Here is a 23,666-nt window from a genome sequence, read left to right as displayed (position 1 = left end):
AGGGCTGCAGCCAGTGATTTTCAGCGGGGTTCTCCCCATGGCACTGGGGGCTTGAGGGGCTCTGGCCTAATATTTCTGAAAGGCTTTCAGTAACTGAACATGCCTCAGCAAAAGCAAGGGGTTCTGTGGGATCTGATTCGTTCTGTTTTCCCTAAGAGGGGGTGTGGGGCAGTCTGGGCCTCCGTGATGGGTGTCTCAGCAGGACCAAAGGGACTCTCTTGGGACCAACGATAACTCAGGCAGCGTCGTGCCCCAAGAGAGCCCTGCAGTGGCTTAATGGATTATACCCAGATTCTCCACTGGGCCCCCAGATTGCTACTCTCTCTTTTCTCCCCGCACCCCCCCCCCCCAGACTGGTTTGGGCTAGAGCTGCAGCTGAGATCCAAGGAGACAGGGAAGATGTTTGTCAGCACTGAGTTCAAGTTCTACAACTGCAGCGCCCACCAACTGTAAGTACTTACCGGGAGGGAGTCTTACTCTGGGCCTGGCTGTGGGTGTGGCGTTTCTCCAAGCTCCAACCGGGTTGTATTCACCTCCCAGTCTGCCCCCAGGCCCTCAGTTCTGTCTGCCTCATTCAGTGAGAGTCAGTGGAATGGCATTCACTCTCCACGGCCTCTGATCTCATGCAGACCCCCTTGCCTGGCTCCCCAACCACCCTTCCCCCAGTTCTCAAGCCAGGACAGTAAGAACAAAGTGTGAAGTGAAGGCAGTGGTCATGGCCCAAGGATCGTAAGAAAATTTCTCTATTTCAGACCAGCGGGTGGTAGCTTTGAGCGCGGAGATGGACAGTGAATGGAATTTAGACACATCCTCCCCGACCAAGTCGAGAGGGACTCATTAAGAGGCAGCTATGCACACAGCTACCCCTAGAGAAGGATGTGATGTAATGACCCCAGGCTGGGAGGGGAGAGGAGACTTTAATTCCACTGTGGTCCAAATCCAGCCTTCAAATTTTTAAATTGTTTTAATGTTTACTTATTTTTTGAGAGAGAGATCGAGTGCGAGTGGGGGAGGTGCAGAGAGAAAGAGGGGGACACAGAATCTGAAGCAGGCTCCAGGCTCTGAGCTGTCGGCACAGAAGCCTGACGCGGGGCTCGAACTCATGGACTATGAGATCATGACCTGAGCCAAAGTCAGACGCTTAACCAACTGAGCCACCCAGGCACCCCTAGCCTTCAACTTTTTAAAGAGGAGAGGGTAACCAGACCAAACCAGCAGCCTCCAGAAGGGCTTGACAGAGCCCAGCTGACCTCACCAGCTATCTCCAGCAGTGGGTGCCCACAAGGTATGAGATTCTGCAGCTGTGCAGGAAGAAAGACCCGTATTTAGCTTCTAACAATCTTCTCTGGAAGAAAAACTGAGGCTCCTTCCATACAAACTGGGAACTTGTATGCTACTTAATTTCAAAAGAGGGAAACAGGTCTCTATAATAGGGCCACGTAAAGGCCACTGGACCAGTGACCATGGCCATTCCACAAAGAGAGAGATCAAGCAACAATTCCATACCAAGCAGAGCAATAATTGGGAATATTCCATGGACCCTCTTTTCCATTCCCCAGAACAGGAACAACCTGAGGTCTATGTAACTCCAAGGTGTCAAGTCTGTGGGCTCCCGGAAGTGGACATGAGGAGTTCAGCAGTCCACATGGGAAGAGGGCCTGTTTGCGGCTAAGCCCAAAAGGGATCATTAGCCATTAACATAGACAAATGAGTCAGTCCTCCTTAGTCTCTCTCCTCCTCTGATCTTGATTTTGATGATGAGAATCATCTACTTGGAGTTTTAGGGTCCCTGCAGTAGTTAAGGAAGGAGACGCAGCTGAGCCCCATTGGGACAAGTCAATAGCTGTGCCGAGATCGACAGGACAAGTGGTAAAAATGGCCTGGGGGGGGGGGGGGTGCAGGGCAGTAAGCATTGAAGCTGAAGAACAGTCGCCCACTGACCACTGCGTCCCAATCCCAGCTAACCCAGTTTGGAGGGGAAATGCAAGCATCTTGGAGAAAGAAACTCCCAACCGCCTTCCCAAACTCCAACACAGCGGTGATGGAATTCATTGTTTGTGAGAAGCACCCTCATTTCCATGGCTGTTTGCTGTGATGTCACCACTTTGCATTGCTATGGCAACAGAAATGCAGTCATAGGCAGCAAGTTTTAGCAAAAAAAAAAAAAAAAAAAAAAAAAAAAAGAAAAGAAAGAAAAAGAAAAAAGCAGATCTCCTGGACAGCAAAGATTCCATTTTACCCCAAACACTATGTGTCTTACCCTTCTTTGCTCCCAGCATTCGTAGCAAAAAGTCACAGAATCAAGTTCAACCCTCTGCTTTTAATATGGTAAACTAAGGCCCACAGGGGATAAGGGCTACAGCAAGGATCACAAAATCACAAGTAGACGAGCCTGCAACCCCTCTCATCATTCTCTGTCCATTTTCATTACTTACTTGCTGAAGCATAGCACGTTAGCAAGAACCGGCCAATCTGGCCTAAGCTCAGAAACAGAATAACTTTGGGCATTTCCAGAAGGGGATGAAACTGATCGGCGCGGAGAAGATGAGGTGTCATTGGGCTAATGCACCCACAATAGGGTGGCATATTAGCCAGTCACCCCCTGGACAGACACCCATCGGCCCAAATCTAAAGAGAGCATCCACCAGGTGGCGCCAGATTGCAGACCCAGCGGTGTCCCTTCCAGGTTGGTCTAGTTGTGGAAGGCTAGACCAGGGGAGCTGACAAGGAGCAGGAAGACCAACCCCTCCCCCTACAAAACCCGACTCCTTTGTAATGGGTGGGTCACACACAGCCAGCATAATACACACAGCCTCAGGTGAAACCAGACGAAAGAAGCCTCACCCAGGCAAGAAATTGATGAGCCACACACATATGGCCACACACCTATGCCTGGCTACTTGGAGAGTGGTACAAAATTACCACTTAATATCGTCAACTCCCCCAAAGCCCAGAAACACAGGTGACTGAACTAGTTGTTAACACTGGAAAGTGACTTAAGAGCTTAAAATCACAGGTAATTTACGCATTTGAAAATAACACTCACATTTAACATTGTACCTTTCAAAACCATTTCCTACACATTATCTTGTTTGATGCTAAACAGCCCTGTGGAGCAGACAAGAAAGTTTTATGACAGATGGATGAAGAAATTCCAGTGCATAAAGTGAAGTGACTTACTCAAGGTGACCCCAGTGGCAGTGGCAACACTGGAATCCTATCTGCCCAGTTTCTATCCCGGTGCTTTTCTGTATTATAAGCTGTTCTCTTGTAAGTGGTGGTAGGCTGATAAATGTTTCACTGCTAGCAATCGGGGGGCGGGGGGGGGACCCAGTATGTAGCATTTTCCGATGTCTACGGTGTAAATACTCTGCCCATGGCTGGTTTCAAGCTACTAACATGATGCCAACCCACTTGCAAAATACCTGGAAATGTAAATAACCAGCTGTCATGAGCTAATGCAGGCCAGTTCTAGCACATCATTGCTTCAAAAGTTACGTTATTTCCACTTTGGATTCCTTTTTTCCTTCCAATTTTCTGCTCCTATGAACGTCTTCAAGGGAGAATGCACAGTTCTCAGTGCTGGAGGATGCCCCCACAAATCAACCCTCCTGAGAGACAGACTAGGAGAACAGCCTTCCATCATGACCCATGGGCTACCTGGAACCCTTACCTTCCCTGTCTGATCCCTTCTCTTTGCCCCTTACTTTCTCCATCCTTGCAGGTGCCTGTCTTGTGTCAACAGCGCCTTCCGCTGTCATTGGTGCAAGTACCGGAACCTCTGCACTCATGACCCCACCACCTGCTCCTTCCAGGAGGGCCGGATCAACATTTCAGAGGTAAGCAAGGCTCACTTTGGCATGTGATGTTTCCAGTAAAGCTGAGTGGCCCTCCCTTTTCAGATGGGCAGTCCAATGGCTTGGCCGTCTCCTTGCCCTGACCCATCTTGGTCTTCTTCCTGGAGATTCTACATGTTACAAAACCACATTATTATAAAACTCAAAAAAAAAAAAAAAAAAGTGCCAGAAAATACCCCAGAGGCCGAGAAATAGGCTGTATCTTCTAGACTCTTAAGATTCTTTACATTCAAAGGCTTGAGGGGAACTGAGGGTTGAGACTGAAAGCTAAGGAGACATATCCGACCAACCAGACTCCATTGTCCAGAAGAGTGCAGTGAATGGCATTTATTCTTTTGAGTCTAAGCCCTTTGCTTGGCTGCAGACATAGTCCAGTTCAATAGAACATTCACTCTCAACCATTCTTTCATGCCAACCTCTCTTCCAAGTCTAAATTTCAATGATTCTTTGACTCTGATGTATGACTGGGTGGGTGGCCTTATAGAAAGAGAAGGAAATTCAGCTGGTGGAAAGAACCAGGCCTTGCTAAAAGTCCCAGTTTATCATACAGGCAGTGTTCCATCCCTAGAGCCCGAACTACCTTTGTTATTCACACAGTGAAATATCAAATTGCCTGTCTTTCCGTGAATATCACATCCAGTTATTCACTGACGTTGACTTGGACGTTGACAGCTGGTTGGGTTTGAATGACTATAAAGACCTAGTATTCACGCAAATCGCACGTGTGTGTATACATGTGTAATTCCCCTCTTCTCCCACCGTTTAGAAAACCTGCAAATGTCAATAAGGGACAGTGTAGCACTTTCATACTCTACTATACTCTTTCTATACACATGGCCCTCTTGCACTAGACTAGAAGCCCCCTGAAGGCAAGGGCTGTATCTAATCTTTAAATCCTCACTGTCTTCTTCAGGGAATGTTTGCAGAATGCATGGGTGAAAGAAGGAAGGAAGGAATGACCGCTTTGCCCAAATGCCATTGATAGGAAGGGTTCCTTGGATCTACGTGTCCAAGATGTCAAGAAATAGAGTCTTACGTGTCTCCGAGTCTTGACCGCAGTGCTAGTTGCTTCTCTGAATAAACATAAGAAAGGCAGACTTCATGTACACATATCAGATCGTCATGACATATACGTTTACATGTCTTACCATGTTATTTGTCAATTATACCTCAAAAAGCTAAACAAATTAAATAATAATAGGCCTTGACCCGTTTCTCAAACACGCACGCCCATGGCCATGAATTCTGCTCAGTGTCTGAAATAATATGTGTTCTATTCAGCCGGAAAAATGGAATTTGCCGGTCTTGAAAGAGAGAAACATAGAGGGTGTCCACAGGTGGTATTGAAGACAGGCCATCCGCTGGTGCCCCTAGCGTGCTGGAACCAGTTATCTAGTGCCCTGAAAACCTTTCAGAAAAAGATCTCCCCGCAGCCAGTTGGTGTGCTTTGATGTATCTGACCCGAAAGCACTAATCTGGTCGTAGTGGACACTGGAAATTAATCCCAGCCCTGGGATTCTGCAAGAGTATGGAACTGCTTTCGGGCCAATCTTCTCATTCAGAGGAAACGGCCCAAGGGCCGAGGGTACGGACTGGAGGGTGGTCCCCCAGCTTGGGAGTCAGCCGAAGAATGGCGAAGGGAGGCGGGGCAGACCAGGAACGGCAGAAACCACAGACGGGGCTGCTCAGAGGCAAAGGCCTGGCAGTGCGGAGATGGTGATAAAGGGTCTCGGAAACTGACCTTCATATGGGCCGCTTCTATGCTTCTGAGTTCCTTAATAAAAAAAGGCGAGGCAGACCACAAAACACAGAGAGAGAAAGAGAGAGAGAGAGAGAGAGAGAGAGAGTGAAGTGCAGGTCTAGACAAGAGAGAGCAGCTGCTTCATTGTCTCCCAGGGGCTCCCCCTCGGGCTGAGAGAAACCCAAAGCCAAGCCTGAAAGCGGCCTGCAGCTGGAATAAGGGCAGGGGGAATGGCTTAAGGAGCAAGACAAATAAACTCTGCCGGGGTGTGGAAGCCAGAAGGCTAATTGGAAACATGCCGGCCTCCCTCATGCCCTTTAGAAGTCACTGGAACACGGTTCCCTCTCAGCCACGGGGGAGAGACTCCGATGCTCCAGAAAGCTGGACCTGAGAGAAGCTGTTGCCACCAGGCAACTCAGGAGTGAGTTAATATTCAAAGAACCCTGGGGGTGAACCCAAAGACTTCCCACCGCCTTTCAGTTTCACTTTCCCGAATGTCTGTGGCTTCTGGGGAAGAGGTGCCCTTTGTCCCTTCCTCACCTCCCACCTCTGCTTAGTGGGATGGGACTGGGCTGCCATTCTCTTACTGCTGATGTGCGCCAGCCCCTGACGTGGGCCCTGGGATTGGCCGTCTGGAGGCCCGGTGATGGAAGCCTGGTCTGCAGCCGGCTCCTAACTTCACTCAGGAAAGACGAGCAGTGTGCATTCCCAGCAAGCTTGTGAGGGCCACTTCCTCAGCTGCCTTGAATACTGCTGAGGCTCTTGGCCACAGCCATTCACACATCCCTTCCCAACAACTAGCTCCCAGGCCCTACTCTTTTCTGTCCAAAGCTCTGCTTCTGGAGAACTCCACTCCTGAAAATGCAGAGGACGGCTAAGATGCACGTATCCAGCTTGGGGGGGTGCGGGGCGGTGTTCCTTGCTGTATTAAGAGTCCAATCGGACGTCGTTAGATTGTTCTGGGGACTAGAAATCCATGAACTGCCTCTTTGAGAGCCCTAGAATATCTCTTTTATACTTCCAGTAAGAGCCCCCTACCGGTGAATCCAAAAATCAAAATTTTGTCTGTGTACTTCCTAGAAACAATATCTAACCAATTAGCTCCATTGATCTAGAGAGCAACATTAATGTACACACGTTTGTAACTCTCTCACGTGTGACAAGAGGTCTCAAAGAGTCTATGTCAGCGCAGGGGGCCAGCAAGAGCAGCCGCACCTGAGTGCTTGTTAGAAATTCAATTTCTTGGGCCCCCTCCCCAATGAGTCTAAAGATTGAGAGTCACTGACATACAGCATCTCAATTGATTCTTGAAACAGACCTGTGGTGTCACATAATTCATATTTGACATATGTAGTAACCAAGATGCTAAAAATTTAGGTTTTTTTGCCCAAGGCTACAGAGAACTCAGGCATCCAAAAGAGCTGAGTACAGCATGCTTTCTGCAGAAAACCAGAGCCGGTTAGCTTCCTTGTCTCCATGGCCACACTTGCCGGCAGGATCCCGATTTGGCTTTGTGCTATTTGGTCATGAGGGTTCAGGGCGTGCAGCTGGTGCAAATCCACCTTCACAGATGGAGAAGCTACCCATGGAGGATGGGTCAGTAGTTCCACTTCCAAATACACAGCCAGCCAGCACATGAGGTCAATCTGCCTGCTGTTTCCAGAGGTCTGAGGGACCAAGTCCACACTTAGGCTTGACAATAAAGTACCTAATTAAAAAAAAAAAATGTATACACACACACACACACACACACACACGCATATTCTCATTTAAACTACTCTATGAAATGGATTCTATTACAGATTAATAAACTGAGGTTTAGATAAATTAAACAATTGTCTTAAGGTCATCAGATAAATGCAGACGCCATGACTCAGAATGGATGTCCCCAAGTTGACCCTGGATAAGTTGAAGTCCTCTGATACTGCATTTACATACACAACACACACGCACACACACACACACACACACACACACACAAGAAATAAGCAGCATACTTTCTTTTTTTTTAATTTTTAAAAATTTTTTAATGTTTATTTTTGAGAGAGAGAGAAAGCATGAGCAGGGGAGGGCAGAGAGAGAGGGAGACACAGAATCTGAAGCAGGCTCCAGGCTCTGAGCTGTCAGCACAGAGCCCGACGCAGGTTCGAACTCATGAATGGTGAGATCATGACCTGAGCCGAAGTCGGACATTTAACCAACTGAGCCACCCAGGTGCCCCTACAACATACGGTCATATGCCTCTTTCATGCAGTCGAGGGTTGTTGGGTACGACTGGCCCCATTTTATCGATGAGGAAGCTGAATTTCAGTCGCACTGAAATTCAGTCTTTTGAGCTCTTTTGAGGTTATGAGCCAGACCTTCCCACTGCTCAGAGCACAGTCGATCTCTGATGGGGCCCCCCAAATCTCTGCCTCCCTGGGCTGGATCAAGCTGTGACATGGTGTTAGCAAGCAGGTATGCGCAGGAGTATGTATGGCTTTCAGCTTTAAAAGCTCATCTCTCTCCATGGCTAAACCAGGCCTAGTGAGATGTAGATACATAAATATCTTCTTTACGCCCTGTCCCCAGGGAAAGATAGAACCAAATAAATCCGATTAGCTTCCCGGGATACTGGCTGCTCTCTCTCTTTGAAGTCCAGTGGGTGAAGATAATGCCATTTCCACATGGGAGAAGTCGTTTCCGAGGGCCGAAGGGTCCCCCGCGCCCCAAGCCGGAGAAGCACAGCTAAACAGAGGGGGCGATGTGGCGGCAAGGCTCACGGGGCTCCCACGCCAGGGTCCTACGTAGCCATGGCTCCTCCTCCCCCGCCTACCCCCACCCCTGGGATGTTCCCAAAGAGGACATCTATTCATCCTGACAGAAACTCAAATTGCTGCCAAGGAGGTGATCCTGTTGCCAGTTGGCTGAGAGACAGAGGAGTAAGATGACCTAACGACAGTGGGGACCAGCAGTAGCAATGGGCATTTTAACAACACTGACAACAGTAGTAACACCCTGCAGAAAAGGAATAATGTGATGATGTGCTCTCTTCTTAGGACAGGAAGTGTGTGTGTGTGTGTGTGTGTGTGTGTGTGTGTGCGCACGTGTGTGTGTGCACGCGCATGCTCACAGAAGCAGTCAGGATAGAAGTGGCCTCATTGTATCTAATGAAACCCATCGCCTTCCCCAAGGCCCCGAGCCGTTGAAGTTCCCACAACTTGGCAGTTTTCTGGGCTGCTGGCTTTCCCACACCTGCCATCAGCCTTCCCTACTGCCATTGCTACCCAGGACTCGCTGCTTCCTCGTTAATACATTCACCAGAACCATTCATAACCCAAGGGTTCTGCATCTACCCTTGTTTTTCCAAGAAGAAAAGAGTATAACCTGGTCCCAACCCCTTTTTTTCCTTTGCCCTAGAGAATAAGAGGAAGAATCCCACTCTGTCTGGCCTCAGGGAAATAGCCGAAAACAAACAAAAGATAAGACATCTGTTTTCTACTGAGGCAGTTTTGGAACCTGTATAGGCATTTGGGAAGCCCCTAATCATTGTCTTTAAATTTACTCCCAGAAGGTCTGAAACAGCAGACCATGGGTATCTTCTGTAAATTTTAGAATCCCTTTAAAAAAGAAACAAACAAACAAAAAACTCCCAAGAGTACTCATAAAGTGTCTTCTTAAGATTCTCCAACTCCAGGGGTGCCTGGGTGGCTCAGTCAGTTAAGCGTCTGACTTTGGCTCAGGTCGTGATCTCACAGCTGGTGAGTTCCAGCCCCGAGTCCGGCTCTGTGTTGATGGCTCAGAGCCTGGAGCTGAGTTGGATTCTGTGTCCCCTTCTCTCTCTGCCCCTCCCCCACCCGCGAGGCATGCACACTTTCTCTCTCTCTCTCTCTCTCAAAAATAAACATTAAAAAAAGTTTAACACAAAAATAAAAAAGATTCTCCAACCTCCAGGTTGGACCAGACTTAGCCCAGACAAAAAAGATGAGGAGGTGCCCACCCATGTGTGTGTATATTATATGTAGACATGTATACAATACAATAAACATGTCTATAAATACGTATATTATATATGTGCATATTTGTCAAAGCTAAAAGAATTCTACAATCTTGTTTACTAACCCAAGACATTCTACTTCCAAAAACACATCTTTAAGACCTTGCTGGTGAAATTTGAATTTGTTCTCTGAGCTCATTCTCTGTCACAGATACACACACACACACACACACACACACACACACACACACCTCATTATGCCTCAGCCTTTTTTCTAGTCTAAATTAAAATTCTAATTTATTAGACGTGACAGGGATTTGTTAGCCACCAACAAGAAGTATCTCCTTTTCCAGGGGATGCCTGGATTTCCCTAGAGTGGTGTTCATTTTTTTTTTCTTGGCTATAAATATATGAAAGACTCTGTCAAGAATGCCCTCAGGGCATGAAAGTGAAAGTGCAGTAAAGAGCAAGTTTATGAGCTGGCAGCTTGACTGACTGGCTTCTCGACAGGGACCCATCTGCTCTGGGCTTGCCTTATGATCCTGTCTCTTGTAGCAACCTCGCCCGCTTGGCGTCTTCACGTGCAGTTAGCCTACAGGTGAGGGAGGGCACCAGTGACCCCAGAAGTTCATCCAGGTCCTCCCAGAGAAGTGTCTGTGGAAAATTGCCCCAGCTTTTCATAAATTCTGAGGACTCCTTACTAGATTTGGACATGGCCACTTAGTAATCATGTGACTCCAGAAACGGTGGCCATGTCTAACCCAAGCTTTAGGAATCAGACTCCTTCTCAGGTCTCTTGGTGTTCAGAAGGCAAGGCTTTCCCCTCATCTCTGAAGAATCTAGGAAGCTGGAGGTAGAAAGAAAAGTTTGAGATCTTATCATCTGAGGCGAGTAAAATGTAGTCTGATCCCCTCAGGGCTCACACACCAGGGAGGAATACAAGTTAACAAGATGTTGCAATTCTGAGGGCAAAACTCGATCATGGGAGACTACTCGTAACCCACCCAGAAGGCCAGGGCAGGGAAAGGGTCAGGGACAGCTTTCCAGAAAAGGAGCCGCGGAGCTGAACTTGAAGGCTAATTAAGAGGCATTCAGCTACAGAGAGGCTGAGGCGAGGTCCGGGAGGACAAAGAGGGCCAGGAGGTGGTAGTGAGTGGTTCTAATGGAGAGAAAAGCATCTTCAAAGCACCAGAGGCCCATGAGTCAGGGACACTGTCTCTCAAAACTCATCTGAAGTCCCATGTGACTGGAGCAGGATGCACGAGGACCTTCTTACAGGGTAAGAAGGAGGCAGAGGCCAGGTGGAGAGGGCTTGTACCTGAGGCCCTGAGAAGAGAAGCAACTGCCTCAGCCCCATCTGTGGTCTAGCAGGCCTCCCAATCCCATAGCTGAACTGTCCATTGCTCAACGCTGCCTGTGTAAAGAAAGGCTTCCTACTAGGAATAGCCTCTAGCAACGGGACGGGGACACTTTTTCTGTCCCACACCTTGCAGGCAGTTCTGAGCAGGGCACTAAATGCCAATGGCACCCTTGGCAGGAGAGCTCCGTCAACCCCCACGTGTTCCCAAATGCTCCCTCTGAGAAGCACCGTAGAGGGGAAGGGGGTGGGGAACCAGGTGCTTCTTGGAGAATTTCCCTGGTTGGTCCCTGGAGACAGGAAGTGATTGCATGTGGAGGTGACTGGGCCCGCACCATCCTCCCTGCCAGAGACTGCTGGGCTCTGTCTTCCTCAAGAGGGAGAGAGTGGGCAAGGGGTCCGAACTGCGGGAAGGTGACAGTGTGACCTTCAGGCGAGAAGCAACACCTAGCCGTAAAGCTCAGGAAAATCGATCCCGCTTTCCCACTTCCGTGGTCTCTCATGGTCCTTCCCACAGCCCCTCCCCACCAAGACTTTCTTTTTTCGGTTTTGTTTTCCGAAGCAACATGGCTTTCATGCAGGGCCTGGTAATGAAATGAGATAAAAAGCCAGAGCAAGTGTTTAGAGCATTGCCGGGAGGGCTGGTCCCCCTCCTGGAAAGGCCGACTCAGTTGGAGCCGAGAAGCTGAGGCTGCCGATAACAGAATGCCTCGGGCCGGACAATGCATGAGGGACAGAAGCCCGGGAAAGGATGAAACCGGGAGGCGGGGGTTCCAGGTTGGGGACAGGGACACACAGGGGCCTCTTTTATCCTCTGTGGCAGGAGATAAAATCCACAGCCTGCCACACCGGCGCTTGGAAATTAATTCCCAAATTGTAACATGCACACCAGATCCGGGACAACTTGTGGGCTGGGGAATGACAATATCAAAGCCCCAGGAGCTAAGAGATAGATTTTATTTTCCCTGCTGACTCCCCATACCTTTGAGGTGAGGTACAGCCGTCTCGCGGGCAGCCCACCCGGCCACGAGATGGTCTGGTTGGGCATCTGGGTCCCGTCCCCTGCCCCGGCTCAGGTGAGTAGAAAGGTGTCAGCCAGGACAGACGGGACCTCTCTGCTTGCTCCCCAGGACTGTCCCCAGCTGGTGCCCACGGAGGAAATCCTGATACCAGTCGGGGAGGTAAAGCCAATCACGCTTAAGGCTCGAAACCTGCCCCAGCCGCAGTCAGGCCAGCGAGGCTATGAATGTGTCCTCAACATCCAGGGGGCGGTCCACCGGGTCCCCGCCCTGCGATTCAACAGCTCCAGCGTCCAGTGCCAGAACAGTTCGGTAAGAGGACTCGTGCTCGGGCCCCGCCTGGAGCAGGCCTTTCTCTCACACCCATGCCGAGGCCTGACCCTCCCCCTTTCCCAGAAACCTTCCGGGTCCACAGGCTGGCCCCAGGAACAGAGGAGTGTGCACGCATCTAGCACCCCTCAACCAGAGCAGGGCAGGGTCATGGTGACAGAGGAGGTGGGCTTCTGTGCCGGCCCTAATGGCGTAAGTTGAGAGCTTTGTGTCCTTTCTGAGTTTAAGGAGACCTCTGGGCCTTCGGTGAACTTTCAGCCAAAGCCGGTGGACTCCACCGCAAACCCCCTTCCCCACTTAGGAATAACCCAGAGGAAACTGGGCCAGGAGCTCAGCAGAAATAGAATGGCGTGAGGGGAGGGGGGGAGGGGAGAAGGAGAGAGCGGTGAACTTCCAGAGCAGCAAGGGTTAAACCAATCCTGCATGCCAGACAGATAGCATGAGGTGTTTAATTATAATACTAGCCCAGAGAAGATCTTTTTATCTGCCAACTCCTGTCTCTGACTATGGGGGGTCAGCTGGAGATGGGGGGGGTGATGTGACAAAGGTGTTGAGGGAAGCTAATTCGCCTGGGAGAGATAAAGAGAATCTGGGCTTCTTATCAGGCGGCTGTCAGATTCCCAGGTCACAGGCGCTTGATAGAATTTGTAATCGGTGGAAGGCCGCCAAGTGCAAGGGGAAGGTGGGATGAGAAAAAAAAAAAAAAATGCAACAGGACAAAGGGAGGAAGGTGGCAGGAAGGGCCGGGGTCAAGAGGGCGGACAGTAACATGACATGCCCCGAGTGGCCAGGGCTGGGTGGGTCTCTGAAGGGGATTCCCAGAGGTCTTCTTCACCGAGAGGCAGGGGCTGGGCCACCAGAGGGCTGATTTCTGAAGCGTGTGAAGGGCTTACAAGTCCCCTGTGGGACCAGCATGGGAGACAGAGCGGACTCCTGGCTACAGCTTGAGCCTTTAATGGTCGGGCTGATCAGATCTGTGACCAGAAGCTCTGAGCACCTTCCCTGGTGGGCTGTTGGCCGAAATAAAGCTCAAGTGCAGCCAGGAGACTCCTGCGGTGCCCAGCCCCCCTCCACCGCTGCACCCCTGTCTGTTGTGCACATGCTTTCCTCAGGACTCTGGTGGGGTTCGCAGAGCAGTACATGAACTTGCTGCAGAGACCGGACTTGTATGTGAAGAGGCAGACAAGCTCTTGGGAAGACAGAGACAGGGACTGGCAATGCCAGGGGACAGAGAGGGTGGGGAAGGGCCGGCAGGGATGTCAGAGCAAGCACCTGGGGAAGGCGAGGGTGGGCTGGACCGGAAGAATACAGGCAAGTTGAAGGGTGGAGGCTGTAGGGAGAGAGAGGCATTCTTCACAAGATATGAACTGGAAAGAGCCAGAGAGGTGCCGGGGCAGGTGTGTTTGGAGACAGGCATCAAAGATTTCTGGAGGAGGGCAGTGGAAGAGAAGTAAGCTTGGATTTGGATTATAGGAGGCACCGAACACCAAACTAAGGGGATTGGGCTGGATCCTGTTGGCATTAGTGACTGGGAGTCGGGGAGGGCGCCATAGGGATAATTCGAGCGGCAGAAGGGGTTCCCCTGATTCTCCCTTTGCTCCTTCCTCAGCCCAGAGGGAGCCAGAATCCCTGGTTTCTTTCCTGCCGTAGTCCTGGTCCCCCGAGATGCCAGCAACCCCGTGTGATAGGGAACCTCACAAGGCATGTGCCCTCTGCCCCTCTCCCCGCAGTACCAGTACGACGGGATGGACATCAGCAACCTGGCTGTGGACTTCGCCGTCGTGTGGAATGGCAATTTCATCATCGACAACCCGCAGGACCTGAAAGGTGAGCGGCTACTTCCGGGCAGAGTTTTTTGATCTTTTCGTGACCCCGGGAAAGACCGGGGCTGGAGGGATCAGAGCCAGCCAGCCGCGGTGCCATGAATAATACACTCCCTCTGTCAGCGGAACTCTTCAGAGGATCCTAAAGCAACATTTGGAGCCATCAAAGGAGTCCTGTTGGGAACCCTGTTTTATTACAACCAGAGCATCCGCCAGGCAGCTGCCGGCTCATCGCATTTTTCTCTTCGGCTCCCAGAGACTTTGAAGTGTCTGTAGAACCTGACCTAGGAGAGCAGCAAGCAGGAATGTCCTGCCAGTTTCCAGAGAAATAGAGATTCTGTTTCCAATTCGGGTCTGGTTCCCCTGTCCTTGGTCCTTCGCTGCACAAAGGTTTCTAAGGCTGCTCCCCTGGTCCTGAAGTGGGTAGGGGGGACAGTGCCAGGAAGCTCAGGGCAGAGCTGGGCTGACCTGAGAAGGACACTCCATGAGGACCACCCTTATTTATGGCCCTATAAACTCATGGGCAGCTCCTCCCATGTGCCAGGTAGCCAGCTGTACCCGCCACACGGCAAATATCAACATGCCACCCTGCTCTCAAGAGTGACAAAGGCGACTCCGATATTGTGAGCGCTTGCGGTGGGGAGGCATCCACTACGTGATTTGGGGGGATTATTTCCCTTAATCGTAACAGCCCTGAGATGTGTGTACTAGTATGAATCTCATTTTACAGATAAGGAAACTTGAGACCCAAAGAGGCTAAGAAATGGACCAAAGTGCTCGCCTAGGCGGCACATACACTGAAATTGGACAGGTGCAGAGTAGCACGGCCCCTGAGCAGGCTGATGGGAAAATTCACGAAGCATTCCAGACTGTTAAGACAAATAAGTGAAATCTTAAAAAAAAAAAAAAGTCTGGGGCGCCTGGGTGGCGCAGTCGGTTAAGCGTCCGACTTCAGCCAGGTCACGATCTCGCGGTCCGTGAGTTCGAGCCCCGCGTCGGGCTCTGGGCTGATGGCTCAGAGCCTGGAGCCTGTTTCCGATTCTGTGTCTCCCTCTCTCTCTGCCCCTCCCCCGTTCATGCTCTGTCTCTCTCTGTCCCAAAAATAAATAAACGTTGGAAAAAAAAAAAAAAGTCGAATTCACGCAGAGGGTAGGAAAGGGGTTACCGGGGGTGGGGAGGAAATAAAGAGGTTGGTAAAAGGGTGCAGACTTTCAGCTCTAAAGTGATCAACGTCTGAGGAACCTAGTGGAAACCACGGTGTCTGTAGTTGAGAGCGATGCTTTGTATAATTGCAATTTGCTGAGAGAGTAAAACCTAAATACATATTTGTAATTGCTCTCTATGTATGTGTAGGGTGATGGGTATGCTAATTAGCTAGGTGGGAGGATCCCTTTCACTATGTATATGTGTTTCCAATCATTACGGTATGGTATAATAACTTTAAATATCTTACGATTTCTCTTTGTCAGTTATACCTCTGTAAAACGGAAAAAGGAAAGAAAAAAAAATAGGCTGAATCAGAAAGTTAGAGCCAGGATCCAAAGCAAGGCTGTCCAATCTCAGAGTGCACGTGCTTGACCAGACAGACCACTGTCCTTCCAGTGGTTCAGACCACCGTAGGGCGTGAAGCCTTCTCCCCCCGAGACCCCTCTCCCTTACCATGAGCCACGTCTCACTACACTTCAAGTAGCTAGGGCTGCCCCAGCTTCTCCGTCAGCCTGACGGTCGCCTGTGGGTGCAGAGAGGGGACCAGGGCCACCAGAGGCCCCCACCCACAGGCTGTCATGGAAATTGATACCACTTTGGCTGGGAGAAAGAAATGGAACCAGGGAGATTTCTGTTCTACTTCTCAATACCCAGGCCAAATTTCCTCACTGCTGAGATAGACATTCTCCCTGCTGAGGATCCGGGCTTAGTTCCCAGAGGTTGGCTTTGCACCTGGAGCTTAGAAGAAAACAGCCACATCCAAGCTCTCTCATCAGAAACCCACCCCCCCCCCGGTGGCACTCAACAACTTGGGAGTGTGCGGGCACTGCCATCTCCACGTTCATCCCTCCTAGAGCCCAGTGTTTCTGGAAGCTGTGCACCGTGTTGGGTGGAGAAGGCCATGGTGTATACAGACTTGGGTTCTAGAATCCAAGAAAGCAGGATTCAAACTCCTGGCGTTTTCACTTAGTGAGGGATGAACTCAGACTATTTACTGTCCCTGCCTTGATCCCAATTTCCTCATCTGGGAAAGGCAGGAAGGGACGCCCTCCTTCTGGGGTCATCATGAAGACCAAATGAGGTGTTAGATGTGGACCATTTGTGCACGTTAATAAATGCTCACCACGTCGTGGTTCACTTGAAGAGTCCCGTTCCCCGCACTTTACCATAAGAAGCTGCGGGCATGAGGATGTCTGAATGTATTCCCCACAGCTGGGATCGCAGAGGGAGATGAGGACTAGAGGAGTAAAAAATGCCCCTCCCCTGGGGCCTGAACCTGACCTCCAACACAGGCACTCAAGCCCCAGTCCTGAAAGCTTATGTCTGCTTGACCAGGGGCGTTGAAAATGAGTCTCTGAGCATTCTACTCAAGATTCTGAATTCAAAACATCAGCAGGCAACAGCTGAGCCCCAGGCTCCCAAAACACATTTCTGCTGACTGGCGGGTCCAGAGCTTCTAAATCAGTAAGAGACAAAAGCAAAGGCAGAAGGTCTGCAGATTCCCAAAGTGACCTGTTATGCAGCCAGGTTGTCCTCTCTGGGGACCAGGAACAGGACTGGGTGGACTTTCTCTCCTCGTCAGTTCTGCCTGTACTTGCAGGCCCCCCGGTCTTCCTTGAAGCCGGGCTGACCTCTCTCCCAGACCAGCCAGGTCCCAGTGTATGGGCAGGATGCCTCTCTCTTCTCAGGCTCTACAGTCCAGCCGCCCACAGAGTTGGAATATCAGAACCCCAGCTTGGGGCACTAATCTTAGGAAGCTTCGAGAGTCGTGATATACCTCTTGGAGCTTCGTTTGTATCTGAAATGGGGAAATGAGTCCTTACCTGTTGTGATGAGGGCCACACGTGAGTAAGAAAGACAGTGCATAAGAATGTAGTGTGACTCTCACAGAAGAGAGAATAAGTGTGTGTGCCACATCAGGTATGTTAAGGCGCTGTGCCAAGCACTTCATACACAGCACCCCAGTCAAACCTCACAAAAAAGCAACGATCATCCCCCCCCCCATCACACATTAAGTGGACAAGGTTCAAGGAGTTTACGTTGTGTCACGGAATGTGGTGACGCCACGATCAAAGCCCTGACACAATTCGGTCTGGAGCCAGAACTCTTAAATAACATTTTCTATAGTCCCTTTCAGCCCCTATGAGGCTCAGTTTAGTATTAATCCGCCATCAGTGATTCTTGCGATGACAATGGTGATCGTTGGTGTTATCTGTGCTGGGGGGGGGGGGGGGGGGGGGTTCTGTCTTGCCTCCCAGAAGAGGCCCGGCTGTGAGAGCACTCCCGAATCCCGTCGTGTCACCCCCTGTCTCGACAGTCCACCTCTACAAGTGTGCGGCCCAGCGGGAGAGCTGCGGCCTCTGCCTGAAGGCCGACCGGAAGTTCGAGTGCGGCTGGTGCAGCGGCGAACGCAGGTGCACCCTCCAGCCCCACTGCGCCAGCCTCTCCAGCCCCTGGCTCGACTGGTCCAGCCACAACGTCAAGTGCTCCAACCCCCAAATCACCGAGGTGAGTCCAGCCAGTCCCCAGAGCGGGGAGGGATGGCCAGGCGCCGACCCGGGGTGGGGGTGGGGGAGGGGGGTAGCGGGAGAGGAGTTCAAATGGAAGAATTGTAAGTGTAGAGCACTTAATGTGGGGTGTGGGAAGCCTCTCTTGAGCGCCACGATGGCCCGTGTCCAGGCCCAAATGACAAGCCTCTGGATGTGTGTCCTCGGGCCAGTGCCTGAATGTGCGTGCACGTCGTGTGCACGTGCACACAAGGGAGGCAGAGCCAGCCCAGCCCCCACTGCCAGGCGGGCAGAGCCAGGTGGGGACGGGAAATTGGCTGCCTGATGGGTGCACGTTTTAGAGAGCAGGCTTAGCTCTTCTCAGCAGAAATGCGATTTGGGGAGCTGCAATTAGCTCCGAGTTGCAAAGTTGAACACGGAAGAAGGAAGTCAAGGCAGGCGCTACATTGGCCACGGTGCCGTTTCCCAGGATTTACTCCCTGTCCCAATTTGTTTGTGCATTTTAATGGAAGGAAATAGGTAATTAATTATCCTGGGGGGAAAAAAATGATGCTTCCTGAATAGCAAATTGCGAAGGAAGATGAATAGATGATGCGGATGAAAATGCAGCTGCTCGGGGTTTGAATGGCCTGGGAGAGGAACAGTTGTATTTAACTTTGGGTGCATTACGCGTTCATCACTCTTCGCGGCTCCCTATTCACCGACTGTCACTCGTGGTTTGAAACTTATTGCACATTCCTTTATGGTGATGAGGAGTGAAGAAGGCCTGGGCAGGTAGCACTGTGGTCTGCTTATTTAAGAAAGCAGTGACAGGCTGCTCCTTTCCCGCCTCTTCCCTGAGTGGGATTCGCTGCCCTTTTTCCCGGCTCGTTTTCCTTATTAGCCGCAGAAAGCACCTTGGGTCCTCGCCTATGTCACGGGTTATTGAGCAGTTCCTGGAGCATCCCTGCGACCATGTTGAAACTCCAGATCAGTAGAAGGACACCCCTCAAGATCAAATGAGTGTTGCTAACCTACAGATGGTTGAAGATGGAGTGTTTCTTTAGGGTGCTAGGCGCTGTCTCGTTTAATCCCGTGACTACCATGGGAGGCATATAGTCTCACCTCCATTTTACAGATGAAGAGAATGAGGCTCAGAGGAGTAGAGTGGTTGCCCCAGATAAGTGGCAGAGCCAGTATCTAAGTCCAGATTTATTTCTTATAGAGCCATTTGTAAAGTCTCTGATTTGCCCAAGTGATGTGGAACAGGAAGCAAGGTGTCCTCTTCCTTGAGAGCCAACCTTCCTTCCTAGCTGACGTAGACCAGGCAGATGCCATCCACCCACGTGGCGGCGTGCCCCAGGGAAAGCACAGCACTGTGTCTGGCACCACCTAGGTTCTCAGTCATCCTGGTGGGAAGATGCTATGACGGTGTAGACGCTGTCGTCGAGCATCGGGCTTCCTCAGTTTTGTTTCTGTCTTGGGCACGACCGTGATAGTGCCCACTGACTCCATCCCGTGTCCTTACCTCGCTGGGCAAGGGCTTACAGGAACTTCTGGTTGGTGGTGCCCCAGCCTCTGCCCTCAGACAGCCGGCTCCTTGAGCTGCTCAGGGCTCCTTGCCTTCTCCCTGATTCTAGTGATTTCCAGCAACTGCTGGCCTGAGAACATGTTCCGCCCTGTAAATCTTGCAGCTGCCGTTGTCCGTCTCTGCGTCTCTGTGTCTCTGCGTCTCTGCGCGTGTGGTACAGGGGAGCTTAAATTAGGCAGGGACTCGCTTCCATCAGCACCTCTCACCTCCGCCAACCCTGGCTGCTGCCGTCCCGTCGACTCCCCGACTGGCAGGGGCGCCTTCCCAGCCCTGAGGCAGGCTTCTCCCTGGGAAATCTCTGCCTCGGTGCTGCCCCTGCTCACTGACCGGGGACTGACGGGCTGCTCCCTTCACAGAGGACACCCAAGCTACATGATGCTAATTAACCCCCTGAGGTAATTAGGCTGTAATTGATTTTCCCAGTGAACGTAACAGCAGGAGTCGGAGGCCCCAAGCAGTGGGGTCTCCTGTTGGCGTTTTTTTCAAACAGAGGCTATAGAGAAATGAAAAATACTCTTTGGGGAAAAAGAGAGACAAATCCATGCTGTGTCTCAAGCCACACAGGGGGACATCATTCTGAACGGGACATGTAGGAGGGAGGATCCAGGCCTGGAATATCGTATTCACTATTATCAGGAATATTTTCTTTCGTTTTGTGTCTCCTTCCCTCAGCCTACCCTCCTTCCCCTGTAAAAGTCATCTTCAATTTTTTCTTAACTTTTCAGTTTTGAAATAATTTTAGACTTATAAAAAGGTACAAAAATAGTCCAAAGAACTTTCATATACCCTTCACCCAGATTCTCCAAAATTAACATCTTACATAACCGCAGTGCAATTATCCAAAGCAGGAAATTAACATTCATACAATAATGCCATGTAATATACATGCCTGATTTACATTTTGCCAGTTGCCCCACTGATTGTCCAGGATCCAATCCAGGGTCACATGTGACATTCTGCTATCATGTTTCCTCAGTGCTCTAATTCTCAGTCTTTCTTTGTCTTTCATGACCTTGATACTGTTGAAGAGTACGGGACAGTTGTTTTGTAGAATATCCCTCAATTTGGGTACAGTTAATATCTCCTTATTATTTAATTTAGGGTATATATTGTTGGCAAGGAGTACTAAAAAAAAAAAAAATGTGGAATACATGTCAAAAGGGCACAGGAACCAACTTGATATGGCCCCAGGGACCGAATCTGGGCCCGTCTGTGCAAGAAAATACATAATGATACTAGTTGACTTTAGCAATAGAGTAAGATCAGAATCTATGGTCCTTATTGATATAAATAAACAATTAACGGGAGAGAACGGAAACTCTTCTTCATATTAGAAGTCTAACTGAAACATGTAAAAGGACTTAGGGAAATAGAAAATCATCAGTTGGCAAAATTCACAGTAATAATTATTTCAGGAAAAAAGGCCAATGAATTGGTGAATGAAAGTAGGGTGAAAAATAGGATGTCGGCCGTCTTGAGCCATCGCCTCCCAAGGTATGTACTAATTACAACAAGAAAAAATAGTAACTTTACAGAGAAGAAAGCTGGTAGACACTACCTATACGAGGTGATCAAAGATAATGTCACCAGTAATGGGAAAGAAGCAGCCTCATGTGTGTCTGTGGCATCTCTTACCAAAAAGGTATCCTTTGCTAAAAGTAACTTTGAAGAACAATCAGCTCCTTTTCCTTACCGTAGCTTCCTGGGCTACTTCCTTGACGTTGGCACAGATCTTTCAATCTTTTAATCTCTTAATAATCCGTATTCAGTGAGACCCAGGCCCTTCTATATGTTCCTCCCCCCTTGTCTCTGGCCGTTGCCTTGCAAATGCGTGTCCTTGCAAATGTGTGCCTGCAAATGTGCAGGCCCACGTGCAAGAGCCATTTACGACGAAGATCCTTCTGGAGGGGTGAAAAGGGGAAGGATTCTAGGACGGCCTGTGGTGTTTGTTGGAGACAGCAGAATTCGCAATGCTGGAAACCAGTGGGGACCCGAACGGGCACTGCCCTGTTCAGGGGCCTGGAAATCAATGAGATGACCTCAAGTGAGTCTTGCTTTAGGAAGAGGAGTGGGCTCCAGCTGAGTTGAGCGGACCGGACCGCTGTGTTCCTCCTTAACCCTTTCTTATCCAACTGTGTCCATGGCAACCAAACCCACCCCGAGAGACCCGTCTCCTGTGACAGCTTCATGTAGGACAAGTCTTACAGCCTCCCGAATTTCCCAGTTTACATAAACTTCAGGTTAGAGACCCCCTCAGGACCCAGCGTCTGCTCCTTCCCAGTCAGCCCGTGGTGTGATAATGATGCTGTCCCCCGTGGGAGGCATCCCAAGCTGCTCTCGTCCTCACCGTCATCCTGGCGTCTGTGCACATGTCACCTGTTCAACCCCAGGAACAGGAGACGCGCAGAGGTTCAGGAAAGCCCGCGACATGCCTGGCCCACCACGTTGCTGCGCCTCCAGACCTGCCAGGACCCCAAAGGGGAGGACATCGCAAGCCACCCCCTAGAAAGGAAGGCTCAGAAGAAGCATTTTCGGAGAAGCTGCGAAGGGGAGAGTTGGGCAGAAAGGGGAAAGAGACTGAGTATGTAATTGGGAAGAAAAATTTAGGAAGGTTCAAGGGGATCTAGAGCTCAGGTGACAGAGGTCTCCACTCCAAGTGGGTACGTTGGTCGGCGAGGGCCGCGGGGACAGAGCACCCCCAACTGGGTGGCTTCAACAGCAGAAACGAATTGTGTCACGGTTCAGGAGGCTGGAGTCCCGGGTCCGGGTGCTGGAGGTGGGCTCCCTCTCAGGGCCGTGAGGAAAATCTGCTCCGTGCCCCCTCCTGTAGCTTCTGGGGGCTTGTGGTGTTCTTGGCCTGTAGACACATCGTCTACATCTCTGCTTGCATCTTCTCATGACATTCCTTCTTGTGTCTGTCTCTATTTTTTTTTTTTTTTTATTTGTTTAAATAAGGATTTCAGCCATATTGGATTAGGGCCCACACTAGTGACCTCATTTGAACCCGATTGCCTCTGGAAAGTACCTGTCTCCAAATACGTCACTTCCTGAGGTAACAGGAATTAGGGTTTTAACTTGAATTTGAGGAGGATAAAATTCAACACATAACAGAGCATTGCAGTAAATAAATCCTCATTTGATGAGTGACTACTGAATACCATGTGCTGTGCTAGGCTTGGAAGTTATCGCATGGATAGGCGAGGTCTGGGAGGGGAGGCAGGGGCTGCAGCCTCTCGCTGCAAAGCCCCAGCCTATCCCTGAACATGAGCCGCCTGGAAGAGGCTGGAATCTGCTTGTCCTGCAGGCCACTCTGCTTCCTCCAAAGGGCCTAAGACAGAAAGTTCTAATCTACACCCTTTGCTTTTGTCTCCCGTTTCGAAAGAGGGTAGCACCGGGGATCAAGGTCTTGACACCTAATGAGGACACTTACCTCAGGCCAGGGACCAGAACAGATGATCCATATCCTAGTTCTGGGAGTATTAATAATAACAGCCAGGCTCGACCGTGCCCCAGGACCTTTGTGTATCAACTCATCCTAACAATCCTTCAAGATACCTACAATTATCTTCATGTAAGAGTTGAGGGAACAGTGCTTAGGGAAGTAAATAATTTGCCCAAAGTCACCCATTTGGTTAGTGGCAGAGCAAACTCAAAACCAGGACCTTCCGATTCCAGAATGCAGACTTTCCCCACCACACATACCGCCTGTCTTGGTCAGAGGGATAAAGGGATCTTCCCTGGCTATACACTTTTCCACCTCACTCCACCCCAAGTGTACCAAAAATATGTTGGAATTCTCTTGAAAGGCCTCAGGAGATGCCAGAAAAACTGGGAGCACTGGCTACCCTTTGTGTTGAGCCTTAAAATAACCTGTCTTCCTACACATAATTAGGTCTACACTTGATCCTATGAGTGGTGAGGGGGCAGGAAGTGCATTTTGGGGTGTGTTTAAACTTAGGGTGACTCCTTCTTACCTGTACGGGATGGATGTTACTTTAATTGTGTATGTTTATGAGAGTTATCAGACTTGATTTCATTGGTTTCTGATGGTGCCTGTCAGCGGGATGGTGGCTGAGATGAAAGTAGGAAATTACCGAGCCTGGTGGTTCTTTCTTTCCAAGCATCTCAGCTGGATGAGAGCCCAGAGGATGGAGGCCAGGTGGCTCGCACCTGCGGGTGACAGTAGAGATCACGGTGAAGAATAAACAAAGCTGGCTTGCAACGCCAGGGACCCATCTCCAGTGTTGGGGTCCTCAGGGATTGACCAGGAACCCGTCACC

At 50.2% G+C, this 23,666-nt stretch overlaps 1 protein-coding gene across 3 annotated transcripts in view; it reads left to right on the top strand.

Annotated features, from left to right (window-relative positions):
* PLXNA2 (plexin A2) overlaps nucleotides 1–23,666 on the top strand; it is a 208,843-nt gene that overhangs the window by 140,819 nt on the left and 44,358 nt on the right. For all 3 annotated transcript variants that reach the window (XM_045456756.1, XM_045456757.1, XM_045456758.1), the window contains exons 8-12: nucleotides 353–449; nucleotides 3,725–3,839; nucleotides 12,062–12,262; nucleotides 14,011–14,107; nucleotides 17,627–17,817. In XM_045456756.1, coding sequence (XP_045312712.1) covers nucleotides 353–449; nucleotides 3,725–3,839; nucleotides 12,062–12,262; nucleotides 14,011–14,107; nucleotides 17,627–17,817 — 701 coding nt within the window. The remainder of the gene's footprint in view (nucleotides 1–352; nucleotides 450–3,724; nucleotides 3,840–12,061; nucleotides 12,263–14,010; nucleotides 14,108–17,626; nucleotides 17,818–23,666) is intronic.

Source organism: Leopardus geoffroyi, chromosome C3 (genome assembly GCF_018350155.1).
Source record: "Leopardus geoffroyi isolate Oge1 chromosome C3, O.geoffroyi_Oge1_pat1.0, whole genome shotgun sequence".
Lineage (NCBI taxonomy): Eukaryota > Metazoa > Chordata > Mammalia > Carnivora > Felidae > Leopardus > Leopardus geoffroyi.
This window is presented reverse-complemented; position numbering and strand designations above follow the sequence as displayed.